Source organism: Peromyscus maniculatus, chromosome 8 (assembly GCF_049852395.1).
Source record: "Peromyscus maniculatus bairdii isolate BWxNUB_F1_BW_parent chromosome 8, HU_Pman_BW_mat_3.1, whole genome shotgun sequence".
Classification (NCBI taxonomy): Eukaryota; Metazoa; Chordata; class Mammalia; order Rodentia; family Cricetidae; genus Peromyscus; species Peromyscus maniculatus.
In genome coordinates, this window is record NC_134859.1 from 87,762,503 (window position 1) to 87,775,323 (window position 12,821).

Genomic DNA, 12,821 nt, shown 5'->3' on the forward strand with positions numbered 1-12,821 from the left:
GGCAGTAGGATCAAAGCGTCGTTTAAGTTTAAGGCCACTTTGGTCATCCGAGGACAACCTGGTACACATAAGACCCCGTTTTAAAATAAAATAAGTAAATAAATAAATAAAGTGGATAGTAGAACAACGTGGAACACATCGGTCCCTCACTTGCACTCCCCCAAGCATGCACCTCGGGACTCTGCAAGGTTCCTTGAACTGGGCTCTTCCGGACCAAGTATTTAGGACAAGAAACACAGCTCCTTCCCGGCCCTGGAGCCTACACAGTTCTCAAGATGCTTTCCCGCCCCCTGGAGGCCTGAACTTGACACACAGGAACAAAGATTAGCCACACCATCAGGGACTCGTCTTTATTGCCGTTTTCCTAGAGACTGACACTGGCGAGCAGAGGGGGGAAAGATAGGACCAGGACAGGGACTGAAGACAGGGTCAGACTCCGGACCCGCCCCGGGGCGCTAAAGCGGTGGCGGTTGCGGTCAGACAGCGGCGACCAGGGCAGGGACGTGGCTCTAGCTCTGCGCCTGCGCGGCGGCCCATGGTCAGGATGCCGGCAGCGTGGTTGCCGTTGGCCTGCAGAAGGCGCTGCAGCCGACCCTGGAGGCCCGGGGGTCCGGGACGCCGCTTTCCCAGAGTCAGGATGCCCGCGGCGTGGTTGCCAGCGCCGTGCAACAGTTCGTAGAGGCGGCAAGAGCAGGTCTTCTGGCGACAGCAGTCGGGCAGTGGCTGTGCGTCCACCCCAAGCGACAGGAGCGCTGGCGGCAGCAATAGCAGCAACAGCAGCGTCACGGCGGCCCAGGGAACCTAAAAGGGACACGAGACAAGGCGCGCGAATGGGTTTCACTCCGTACCCAGTCGGCTCCGAACCTCTCCATGCCTGAGGTCGTGCTTGGCGGTCCCTGAGTTTCCTGCATCTGGCTCTTTTGTCAGCTCATCCTTCAATCCACAGCCGAGCCATCTCCTCTAGCCCTCATAGACTTCGGCTGGCAGAATAAGTTGAAATACTTAACATATTTAAAGGCTTACTCCTCCACCTGCAGACAGGTGTGTCTGAGTCTGTGGGAACCAAACATGAAAGCTTAGCGGAAACAAAGGGTTGATTCAGTGTAGTCCTTCCCTCTCCACACACAGCAGGCCTGTTCCTTTGCTGGGGAAAACCGAACATTTGTGGCTTTGGACCAGTTTCTCACCCTCTTGGAACAGCCCTTCCTAACCTACAAACTAGGCATTAAATCATTCCTACTACCCAGGCTGTTGAGTTGGAAGACAATCACAAAAGCATCTGAAATACACGGGCTCAATAAACACGAGCCTCTAAGAGAGTGGCGTACCTAGTGTTAACCAAGCAGGCTCGCTGCTGCCGGCATCCCTCCCAAGTCAAGGCTGTACTAGTCCAGATCAGCACCCAGACTCCTGCCTCAGTGCTCCCTGAGAAGGATCATCTTGGGCCCAGCCCGTGGGCAAGCACTCTAGTGGCCTCAGTGGTTTGATGAGGCTCGCCCCTATTCCTAGCTCTTTACCTTTGTAGCAGGAAGATTCATGGTGTCTGGAGCTCAGAGCAGGGCAATCTGGAAAGAGGGTGTCTTCAGTGCAGTGGTCCAAATACCCAAGATGTCTGAGGCGGTCTTCGACTGTGGCCTGCTTCCCGGGGCCAGGGGTTTATAGTGCTCTGAGGTGGGTGGGGGGCAGAGACATGAGCACTTGCGTCCACTTTAAACCAGACAAAGGGATGTCTAAGATTAGCATCTTGCATGGGAGCTGTCTCCAGGTTGGACCCAAAGAATGGCCGCCCTGTCCTTAGTCTCCCGCTTGTCTGTCTGCCTGTTCCTTGGAGATGGGGCGGTCTCCGGGTACTAATGAGGTACCTTGCACCCAGGAATCTGAGTCCACAAAAGAGGCCCCGGCTGGGGCACTGGCCAGAGACAATGGGGGAGGGGGCGAGTTGCTAATTAGGGGCAGAAGTGGCCGCCTGAGAACCGCTGTTCATGGTATGTGGAGGGTGGGGGGTAGGGAGGGTACCTGGGTAGCATTCACCCCCTGCCACCCCCCACCCCTCTCCTTGTCACTGACTCTGGGGTCCATCGGGTTCCAGGGCCTTTTTTCTCCATGGAAACAGCTCTTGAGCTGCCCTCCCCACCCCACAGCTCTCCATCTCTCCTGTTCCCCTCACCAAACTCATCCTTGTTAAGGAGCTCTTGATGTAGATCAGTTCTACACGGGCACGGTGACAGCAGTGTGCCTTTTTTTTCTTTTTCTTTACTTTATTTTTTTTAAAGCATATTCCTTTTTTGTTTGTTTGTTTGTTTGTTTGTTTTTTGAGGCAGAGTTTCTCTGTGTAGCTTTGCACCTTTCCTGGAACTCACTCTGTAGCCCAGGCTGGCCTCGAATTCACAGAGATCCGCCTGGCTCTGCCTCCCGAGTGCTGGGATTAAAGGTGTGCACCACCACCACCCGACTACTTTTTTTTTTTTCTTTTGGCTTTTCGAGACAGAGTTTCTCTGTGTAGCCCTGACTATCCTGGAACTTGCTCTGTAGACCAGGCTGGCCTCGAACTCAGAGATCCACCTACCTCTGTCTCCTGAGTGCTGGGATTAAAGGCGTCCGCCACCATTGCCCGACTGTGACCCCATTTTCTTAGCCTGTGTGTATGGATATGCACTGCATGTGTGCCTGGTGCCTGTGAATACAAAAAGAGGGTTTCTGTCTCCTGGAACTGGAGTTATAGATGGTTGTGAGCCACTGTGTGGGCACTGGGAACCGAGCCCAGGTCCTCTGCAAAAGTAGTAAGTGCTCTTACAGGGCCATCTCTCTAGCAGCCATGTCCCCACTTTCAAGGAGCACACAAGTCTGGGGGTGGGGGTGTGACATCTGGGCCCAAGGATAGCTCAGTGCAAAGAAGGGTGATTAGCCAGCGCACGCCTTTGATCCCAACACTTGAGAGGCAGAGCCAGGCAGATCTCTGTGAGTTTGAGGCCAGCCTGGGCTACAGAGTGAGTTCCAGGACAGCCAGGACTGTTACACAGAGAAACCCTGTCCTGAAAAATCCAAAACAAACAAACAAACAAAAATCACAAAAACCAGTGATTAGACTGTCACTTCCTTCTGGGTGGGACAGGGGTGGGGTGGGGTGGTGGTGGTCCCTCAAAGATTTTGCTTGAAAAGTAGCAAAGTAGCTTCTACTAGGTAGGTAAGGGGACAGAGCATGCCTGAGAAGGGACAAGGTGAGCAAAGGCTTGGATGGGATAGTGCTTGGCTCACACGGCATGGGGTGTGAGCCTCACAGTTTCTATGGAACTAAAAGGAGAGGCAAGTTGGGTAAAGTTTTCCAGGGCCTTAGGTGCCAGGCTGGGCAGTCTTTGTTGGGGAATTTTAAATGGCTGATGGCAACTGGCGACAGAAGAAGGAGGAGCCCACAGGCAGGGACCTAGAAGGACAGAGAAACGATTCAGAGGCAGAACTGAAAGCTGGATGCTGATCTGGACCAGCACTGACTTCGGAGGGCCTGCAGGTCTTGGCCTCCTGACCTTCGGGCTTAGTTTCCTCACTGCTAAGGACACTTTCTGCAGGGAGTGCTGAGGCTCCTTCCTGCTGTGACACTTGGTGACTTGAGGTATAACTGCCTCCTTTCTCACTGTGGAAGTGATTTGTACAGGCTAGGCCGGGAAGGAGCCTGGTGCTGAGGCAGGGGGGTGAAGCTGGCAACAAACAGCCCCTTCACCTCAAGCTGTGCTGAAGATGGGAGGAGAGAGGGCATCTGTCTGCTTGGTCCTGTTAGGCCATGATGGGAGCTCTGTGTGATCTCACTCTTGGGACTAACCTAAGCCAGTGTGCAGAGGAGGTGAAAACCCTGGAGCTCAGGGCTGAGAGGAGCTGGGCTCCACAGGCTGTGGCTGAACCGGGCTGCATGGGACTCCACATGGCATCCCCAAAGCAGCATCCAGAGTCTGGGTTGCAGGGCTTTTACCCACCAACCCCACAGTTCCCCAGAGTTTTCTTGAGTGGAAGCAGCAGGAAATATTAGATAGAAGGAATCAGATTGTGGAGATAAACAGAAAATACAGGATAACCTGGAGAGGGCCTGGAACCTATTCCAAGGAGCCCCGACTATCTCTGCCCCAGGGTTTTTATAGAGACGCCAAGGGGGTGAAGCAAAAGACCTCCCCCCCAGCCCAGCCAAGTGCAGACCATCTCAGACACCTGCACTCAGGCCCGTGGCCCTAATCATCCTCTTTATGCGGACCTGCTGGGTAAAGCCACAAGGAACTGGAAAATGGGCTCCCACACTGGGTATGAGAATTTTATATGAGGGTCCGGAGAGATGACTCAGCAGCCAAGAATCATTGATGTTTTTATAGAGGACCTGGTTTTGGTTCCCAGCACCTACATAGCAGCTCTCAACTGTCTGTAACTCCGGTTTCAAAGAATTCACAATCTTCTTCTGGCCTCTGGAGGCATTTGCATACACACGGTCCACATACACACATGCAGGCGCACACAGATAACATAAAATAAATACATAAATATTTTAAAAAGAATTTTATTTGGGAGTTGATCCAGGGAGCCAAATGATAAAACGGGCAAGGGAGGGAAGGATGGAGGGAAGGAAGGAGAGCTGGTAGGAAGAATATTAAACACTGGATTACTCCTGTGGGCTAGAGTGCTGTGGATATCGCTCTATATAAATAAAACACTGATTGGCCAGTGACCAGGCAGGAAGTATAGGTGGGACAAGGAGAGAGGAGAATTGAGGGAACAGGAAAAAGGAGGGGGAGACACTGCCAGCCACCGCCAGGACAAGCAGCATGTAAAGATGCCTGTAAGCCATGAGCCACATGGCAAGGTATAGATTTATAGAAATGGGTTAATTTAAGATATAAGAACAGTTAGCAAAAAGCCTTCCATGGCCATACAGTTTATAAGCAATATAAGCATCTGAATGATTATTTTATACATGGGTTATGGGACTGCAGGGCTTGGTGGGATCTGGAAAGAAGCTCTCCAGCAACAAATGGCGCCCACGTTGGGCACCAGCTATTGGTGAAATTATTAAGGCCACTCCACGTAGTTAAAAGGAGATTTATTTAATGGCATAACTTACAAATTAAGGGATAGGTAGGTCGTGGGGTCTGGGGAAGGTGTATCGCAATCCAGCGCTGTTCTCTGGAGCTCTGCTAGGTCCACCTCCACCGTTCAGGGTCCCGAAACAGAGAGAGTGCTGGCTCATCCAGATCTCGGATCTCCAGGTGCCTCCCTTGGCCCCGCCTTGTAGGCGTGACAGTTGCCGAAGTCTCAATGGGGGTTGGAACTTCCAGATCAAAGCTGGAATGGCTACCCACTACACTACAGTCTCACCCTTTCAGGAGATTGTGCAAGATATACCTCAGACCATGAGACAATGATCTTTGTTCATTTGCTCCTGCTCCTGAGGGAGCCACTCTGGGAGCATCACTTTCAGCCCATGCTGTACCCTGGTCCAGCACACGAGAGGGGCTGAGATACAGGGAGCCACCAGGGTGCATCAGAACTCCTCAGCAGTGTCAAGTAGGGTAGGCTGAAGGGTCAGTCATAGGGCACACTGCTGGGTTCTGCTGTACGCCAAAGCCTCCACCTTAATACCAGCCAATGAGTCCAAGGCCTCCCTAAGGCCAATGGCTCTGATGGGCCAATATTATGTGATGTCCAGTCCAGGCCTCAACATCTGGAGATACCCCCAAGGAAGGAGCGAGGAGGCAAAGGGAAGCCTGGCGATGGTTGCCTTGGTTAGGATATCACCCTCTTCTGCAGGAGCTGGGCCAGGTGTCTGAGCCTGAGGACCCGAGGCATTTCAGGAGGGAAGGAGGAGGGGCAGGTTGCTAGTGCTTCCCGGAGTGCTCTGAAGCTCCCTGGCCCCACCAGATGAACTTTGGCAGGACCCACACTGCCCCGGAACCGCAAGGACTTGTAGTGAGGGGAGGCTTCCTGAAGGCAGTGGTCAAGCTAGGAGCAGAAGGATGGGGTGAGACTACCCTGCGGTGGGTAGCATGTGTACAAGATGTGCATGCCCATGCCCAAGGCTACCTGCACTTCGGACTTTGGTGTGCAAGTGCATGTTGTAGGACCCATGCCCCCTTCCCAGATTCCCTGAAGAGGGGTCCCCCTCCTTGGTACCCCTCCCCCTGAACTCCCAGGACAACCGGGGAGAGCTTGTAGAGCAAAAGAGACTTAGAATCAGGCTTTGGTCTCATCTTTTACCTTGTCTCGATTTTCCTCCGACAGATTCCTCAATCCCCTCAGCTCCACGAACACCTCGTAGTGTGGGGCAGAACCGTCACAGGAGTCTGAGGATAAAGCCACCCGTACACTTCCTGAGGACAAGGTGGCTGCCAGAGCCATCGGCCTCTGCCTTTTTTTGTTTTTGTTTTTGTTTTTGTTTTTTTGTTTTTTCGAGACAGGGTTTCTTTGTGTAGCTTTGCGCCTTTCCTGGAACTCACTTGGTAGACCAGGCTGGCCTCGAACTCACAGAGATCCGCCTGCCTCTGCCTCCTGAGTGCTGGGATTAAAGGCGTGCGCCACCACCGCCACCACCGCCCGGCCGGCCTCTGCCTTTACGTCTTCCCTAGTCTAAGGTTCAGGGAGTGGAGAAATGATTCTTGGTGGCAGGTAGCAAATAGAGGGAAACCTAGAACCCACTCCTGAATATGAGACAGATCAGGAATGAAAATGGGTGGAGTCTGTAGTGGGAGGGATGGGCGTTAGAGAGAGAGGGGGGCCTTTGTTAGGAATAGTAGAGAAGACCGTGCGTGTTGAGGATCCTTCCTAGATGTCTCTGCTCAGGGTGAACATGGGTTGGGGGAAAGCCAGACCCAAGAAATTACCCAGAATGCTGCTCTCCACACAGGCATGGTCCAACAGCTTGGCCCCTGGCCACTGCTCCACTGCCTGGGCCAGGGCCGCCGAGAATAAATTCTCATCAGTAACTTCTCCTCGAACACTCAGGGTCTGTCCCAGCCTGAAGGAAGAAGGAGGAGGGAGTGGACCCAAAGGCACAGGGACAGCTCCTTGGCATCCCCGGGGGTCACCTACCTGCAGGTGAACTTGACAACAGGACACTGATTGTAGGCCCCAACCACCTGTACCACATCTCCCAGGCGGCACCTGATGATGAGTGGGGTTGGGTAGAAGAGTGAGCTTGTGTCCCCTCCCAAAGGGCGGGACATCAGAGGTGACAGGAGCCAGTAGAGGATCACCTGGTCAGGCCGGCCTGGTCAGTCAGTACCAGCTCATACTCTTCCTCCCTCTGGACATCAGTAAGAAGGAGAGTGGAGGGCGCCTCCTCCTGGGCTCCTGCCTTGATTGGAAGCAGCTCAATAAAGGGGATTCCAGGGGGAAGAAGGTAGAATCCTTGGGGTCGCTCTGGCCACAGGTTTAGGGCCATCACCCCTATAGAGAGCAAAAAAATCTTCTTGTTGTCAACCACCTTGTGGTGCATCCCCTCCTGCCAGGCACCCCGCAGAACCCAATGCCTCACTCTGGACAACAGGCCTGGCTCATAGGAGCAGCTGGTCCTCCTGCTCCAGCTTTTCTGGACACCCCCAGGTCCAGCCTGCTCCCTCCTGGTCCTGACTGGGTAGAGGCAGGCAGAGACGTGGTTCCACAGGGATCAGACATGAAAGCAAATCCTGGTACCCCAGGAGTCTGTGGTGTGAGAGGCTGTGTCTCAGTGAACCTTAGCATGCTGAGCTGTCAGTCAGAGCGAGTAACCCATACCGTCCCGGGGCGTTGAGAAGGAGTCAAGAAGATAGGTGTATGTGGCTCAAAGCATGGCAGCTAGCTGTGTGAGCTCTGTCCCGAGCCCCACCTGCATCCAGTCCCCACATCAAGCTGACCTCCAGAGGCAGCATAGGCAGGAGAGAAGAAGGCCAGCCCTTGGCACCACAAGGCCCTAAGGGCAGCCACAGCTTCTGCCTGGCCTCCTGCATCCAGAGTCACCACCACCTGCAGCTTTGGCCAGAGCCGAAGGGCCAATCCTCGGGGTCCCTGTTCCAGGGCTTCCTGAAGTTCGGCTGCTCTTCTGGGGAGAGGCGTCGTTCCTAGGTTCCCGGCTGCTATGGCCTCAGCCAGCTCTTCACCGTCTGCCTCCAGGCCCACAAAGACGTCCAGGAGCTCCCCTGCGGTCCTGGCCTCCAGTACCCTCAGCCCTGGGGATACCAGTGCCTCCAGCAGCAGGGTCCGAGTGTCCTTGGTTCCAAGGGGGCTTACCCGGCCCAGGGCGTGCCCGAGCCAGGGGACAGGGCTGGGCCATGGGGATGTAGGGGTCACACAGGCAGTGCTTCCTGGAGTCAGCACTTCTGGGTAGGCCTTGTTTAGGGTTACTAGACCCAGTAGGGTGGCCTGGAGGGATATAAGAGGGACTGTCACTCAGACTGCAGAATCAGACCCCAACCTACTACTTGTGGGCTTTCTTTGCCCATCCTTCGGCAGGGGTTTTCTGCTGTGGGGTGGGGGTGCCTCTGTTTACCTGCAGAGATGCCTCTCCATGGTACTGGGGTAAAGCAGGGGGCAGGTGCTTCTCTTCATTTTCTTCCCCCTGGGCTTGGCTGGTTTTGGTCAGTGGGAGATGATTCCGGAAGGTGCTCATGTCTGTAGCCCCCCCAAAATACCAGAAACTCCTCAGGAAGAGAGAAGAATGTGGAGACCCTCGAGGAAGGGACCAAGAAAGGGCATGGGAAGTGGGGTGAGGGCTAGAGCTGGGTCCAGCAAAGGAAAATCCATCTTGACAGGAGAAGCAGACATGGGTCGTGGTAGGACTGTGGGTCGGGCCACCGAGTGTTGGTAGTAAATGAAGGGGCCTTTGTGTTCTAGAATCTGTCTTGTGGGATTTCTTTCTTCCCCCTCTTTGGGTCACCTCCCCCTGGTGTCGGAAACACACCTGTGTTCCCCCTGGGGAGACAGCAGGGACTCGGGGCCCTCTTCAGACACCACACGAGTGCCTGCTGCTGGCTCTGGCCCGCGTGCCGTGTGCTCTCTTCCAGTTTTCGCTGCTGCCAGGCGGCTGCCCAGCCCAGTGCCACCCAGGCCACCTGGTGCTGGAGGCGGATCAGCCAGGATGGCCTGGCATCCCGAAACCTCTGTGGCCACAGCATGGCCAGTGGGGGCAGCAGCAGCAGCAGCAGCGGAAGCAGCAGCAGCCATAACAGCAGCATCTCCAAGTAGCTCCTGGGAGAAGAATGGAACAGAGTGGGGTCTGAGGGGGTCTGAGGGGGTAACCATGTCTTCCCCCACACTCACTGTACACAGAAAACCGAGGAAGAAGTCAGTGGGAGGAAGCCAGGCCCTGCTGGGCAGGCAATACAGAAGACAGACAGACCCTGGAGATTCTGGGGGGCTACTGACAGGCACCCTCGAGTCCCCAGCCCTGTAGCTGGAAGAACTGCTCGACCAGCTCCTCCCTCGGAAGGCACAGAGAGGGCCGGGCAAGACGTATGACATCTTACCGGCTCCCAAGTGACTTTACTTTCTCTCGGGATCTTCCCTGTCCTGGTCCCCTTCCCCCCGCTAGAGCCTTGGGTATATATGCACCTGTCACAGCCCACTTCTGTCTGCTTTCAGCACCCCAGATCCCTCAAAGTCCCTCAGTGTCTCTGGTTTCTGAACCCAGCAATCCAGAAAGTTGAAGAGATGACTTTAAAGGGTAGGGTTTGGACAGGAAATCCGGCCCGACTGGGCGGATCCTGGGGGCGGGGTGGGGTGGGGGTGCTCTTAAAGGAACAGGTCACCTAAAGGGTGACAAGTTGGGTACGGGCTCAGGTTGGCAGATGAGGGAGTTAGGGCCAGGGTAGCAAGATCTCAAGAAAGAGAAAAGAAGGCGTGTGGAAAGAGTGTTGGCACTCCATCCTGGAACAGGCTCAGACTTGAGAACAGCTGAAAACCACAGCCGCGGAGGTGTGGGTGTGCACACCTGTCATCCCAGCCCTCACAGATGTGGCAGCAAGAGGATTGGGAGTTCAAGGTCATCCTCAGCCATATAACAAGTTGAAGGCCAGCCAGAGCTATGTGGAGATCTTGTCTTTAAAAAAAAAAAAAAAAAATCGTACAGGGTGCAGTGGGCAACGCAGCGTTTGGGAGGCTGGGGAAGAAGATTGGCTTAAGTATGTTCCCAGGCTACTCTGGGCTCTGTAGCCAGATACCGGTGTAAAGAATAAACAATAGGGCAGTGGTGGCACACGCCTTTAATCCCAGCACTCGGGAGAAAGAGGCAAGCTGATCTCTGTGAGTTCGAGGCCAGCCTGGACTACAGAGTGAGTTCCAGGAAAGGTGCAAAGCTATACAGAGAAACCTTGTCTCAAAAAACCAGAAAAAAAAAAAAAAAAAAAGAATGAGAATAAACAATAGCCAGGCATTGTGGTGGTATTGTGTGTCCCCCAAAATATTGTGCATGCTAATAAACTTATCTGGGGTCAGAGAAGAGAACAGCCACAATATTAAACATAGAGGATAGGCAGTGGTAGCACATGCCTTTAATCCTAGCATTCCAGAGGCAGAAATCCCTCTGGATCTCTGTGAGTTCAAGGCCACATTGGAAACAGCCAGGCATGGTGACTCATGCCTTGAATCCCAAGAGAAGAGTCTTTAATCCCAGGGAGTGATGGCAGATAGCAGAAAGGTATATAAGGCGTGAAGACCAGAAACTAGAAGCATTTGGCTGGTTAAGCTTTCAGGCTTTCGAGCAGCAGTTCAGCTGAGATCCATTTGGATGAGGACTCAGAGGCATCCAGTCTGAGGAAACAGGATCAGCTGAGGATCCAGCAAGGTGAGGAAATTGTGGCTTGTTCTGCTTCTCTGATCTTCCAGAGTTCACCCCAATAACTGGCCTCAAGTTTAATTTTATTAATAAGACCATTTAAGATTCCTGCTACAAGGCATTGTGGTGCATACTTTTAAGTCCAGCATTCAGGAGGCAGAGGCAGGTGGATCTCTGTGAGTTTGAGGCCAGCCTGGTTTACAGAGTGAGTTCCAGGCTGTACAGAGTAACCCTGTCTCGAAAAATTGGGGAAAAAAGGAAAAAGAAAAGAAAAGAAAGAAAATGACTTTCACCTTTGCAGTTGTTAAACCCGAATGCCGTGTGTGTCACAGGCAATCTGCTGAGAAACCTAAAGACAGGGCTTGCCCTTTTATACAGACAAGCAGATATAGTCTACTATCCAATGGCCAGTCTTTTAAGTATGATGACCTCACAGCACTGTTTGTCATATATAATTTGGTCAAATTTACCTGTGACTGAGTTTACTCACTGACTTTATCTCAAGGAAAAACGCGCTTGAAATAGTTATTTAGTTTATTTTTGTTTTAGTTTTTATTTTATGTGCATTGATGTTTTGCCTGCATGTATGTCTGTGTGAGGGTGCTGGATCCCCTGAAATTCGAGCTACAGACTGTTGTGAGCTGCCATGTGTGGGCTGGGAATTGAACCCTGGTCCTTTGGTACCATGTACAGTTTTTTGTTTTGTTTTCTTTTTTGTTTGTTTGTTTGTTTTTTTTTTTTGATTTTTCGAGACAGGGTTTCTCTGTGTAGCTTTGGAGCCTGTCTTGGATCTTGCTCTGTAGCCCAGGCTGGCCTGCAACTCAGAGATCCACCTGGCTCTGCCTCCCAAGTGCTGGGGTTAAAGGCATGCGCCACCACTGCCCAGCAGTTTTTTTTTTTTTAAGATTTATTTATTTATTATGTATACAGTGTTCCATCTGCACACATCCCTGCAGGCCAGAAGAGGGCACCAGATCTCATTACAGATGGTTGTGAGCCACTATGTGGATGCTGGGAATTGAACTCAGGACCTCTGGAAGAGCAGCCAGTGCTCCTAACCTCTGAGCCACCTCTTCCGCTTGCCCTGCAGTTTTTTTTGTTTTGTTTTTGTTTTGTTTTGTTTTTGTTTTTCAAGACAGGGTTTCTCTGTGTAGCTTTGCGCCTTTCCTGGAACTCACTTGGTAGTCCAGGCTGGCCTTGAACTCACAGAGATCCTCCTGGCTCTGCCTCCCGAGTGCTGGGTGGGATTAAAGACATATGCCACCACCACCTGGCAGTTTTTTGTTTTCTTAACTTTATGTTCAGAGACCATAGGGCTTTTTCAGGGTTAGCCTAAGATGTATTGTAATTTAATTTAGTTTTAATTTTAGTATTACTTTAAAGAAAATTAAAAGTTTATTTTTAGGATACCCAAAGGGTTGTAAAAAGTCTCGAAAAGGGGATTGATTTCCAGGCAAGTTTCCCACAAGGTGACCTGATGGCCTAGGGTGGTACAGTGCACAGTAATGCTGGCTGGTCAGAGCGGTTACCCCTCTGCACAGAACTAGCGAGGCCTGAGGGACAGTGGCACAGAGGGACAAGAAGGGCCAGTACTTTAGGGGCCGGCTCACCAGCTAGGGACAGAGGGAACTCCGGTCCTTTGGAAGAGCAGCCAGCTCTCTTCCCCACTGAGCCTTCTCTCCAGCCCCGAAGTATTTATTTTTATTATGTGATTCTGTGTGTCCCCACGTGTGCAGATGCCTGTGGAATCCAGAAGAAGGCTCTGGATCTGCTCCAGTCACACAATAGGAGTGACAAAAGTACAGGGCATCTGGAATGGCAGCCCTGAAGTGCTCTTGACTATGGGGCCAGCTCTCCACACCCCTCCCCTTCTTTTGAAACAGGGTCTCATGTAGTCAAGGCTGACTTTGAACTTGATAGGTAGCTAAGAATGACTTTGAACTCTTGATTCTCCTGCCACTACTTCTAGAGTGCTGAGAGAGAGAGAGAGAGAGAGAGAGAGAGAGAGACAGAGACAGAGACAGAGACACAGAGAGAGAGAGAG

The 12,821-nt window shown here is 52.5% G+C and overlaps 2 protein-coding genes across 4 annotated transcripts; both read right to left on the bottom strand.

Moving 5' to 3' along the window:
• Nucleotides 1–324: 324 nt before the first annotated feature.
• On the bottom strand, nt 325–1,648 carry Hcrt (hypocretin neuropeptide precursor). Its single transcript, XM_006992898.4, has 2 exons — nt 1,518–1,648; nt 325–801 (listed from the first exon to the last, which is right to left on the bottom strand). The coding sequence occupies exons 1-2, from the start codon at nt 1,536–1,538 to the stop codon at nt 430–432; spliced, it is 393 nt and encodes a 130-aa protein (XP_006992960.1). The 5' UTR covers nt 1,539–1,648; the 3' UTR covers nt 325–429.
• Nucleotides 1,649–5,059: 3,411 nt separating this feature from the next.
• On the bottom strand, nt 5,060–9,695 carry Ghdc (GH3 domain containing). 3 transcript variants are annotated; one of them, XM_006992899.4, is made up of 9 exons: nt 9,556–9,695; nt 8,906–9,192; nt 8,495–8,616; nt 7,863–8,367; nt 7,224–7,416; nt 7,060–7,131; nt 6,852–6,985; nt 6,229–6,314; nt 5,060–5,973 (listed from the first exon to the last, which is right to left on the bottom strand). In XM_006992899.4, the coding sequence occupies exons 2-9, from the start codon at nt 9,177–9,179 to the stop codon at nt 5,758–5,760; spliced, it is 1,602 nt and encodes a 533-aa protein (XP_006992961.1). In that variant the 5' UTR covers nt 9,180–9,192; nt 9,556–9,695; the 3' UTR covers nt 5,060–5,757. The 3 variants fall into 3 exon arrangements, with proteins under 3 accessions (XP_006992961.1, XP_076399515.1, XP_042138749.1); XM_076543400.1 differs by lacking the exon at nt 9,556–9,695 and adding an exon at nt 9,471–9,491; XM_042282815.2 differs by lacking the exons at nt 5,060–5,973; nt 6,229–6,314 and adding an exon at nt 6,502–6,597.
• Between the last annotated feature and the right edge of the window lie 3,126 nt (nt 9,696–12,821).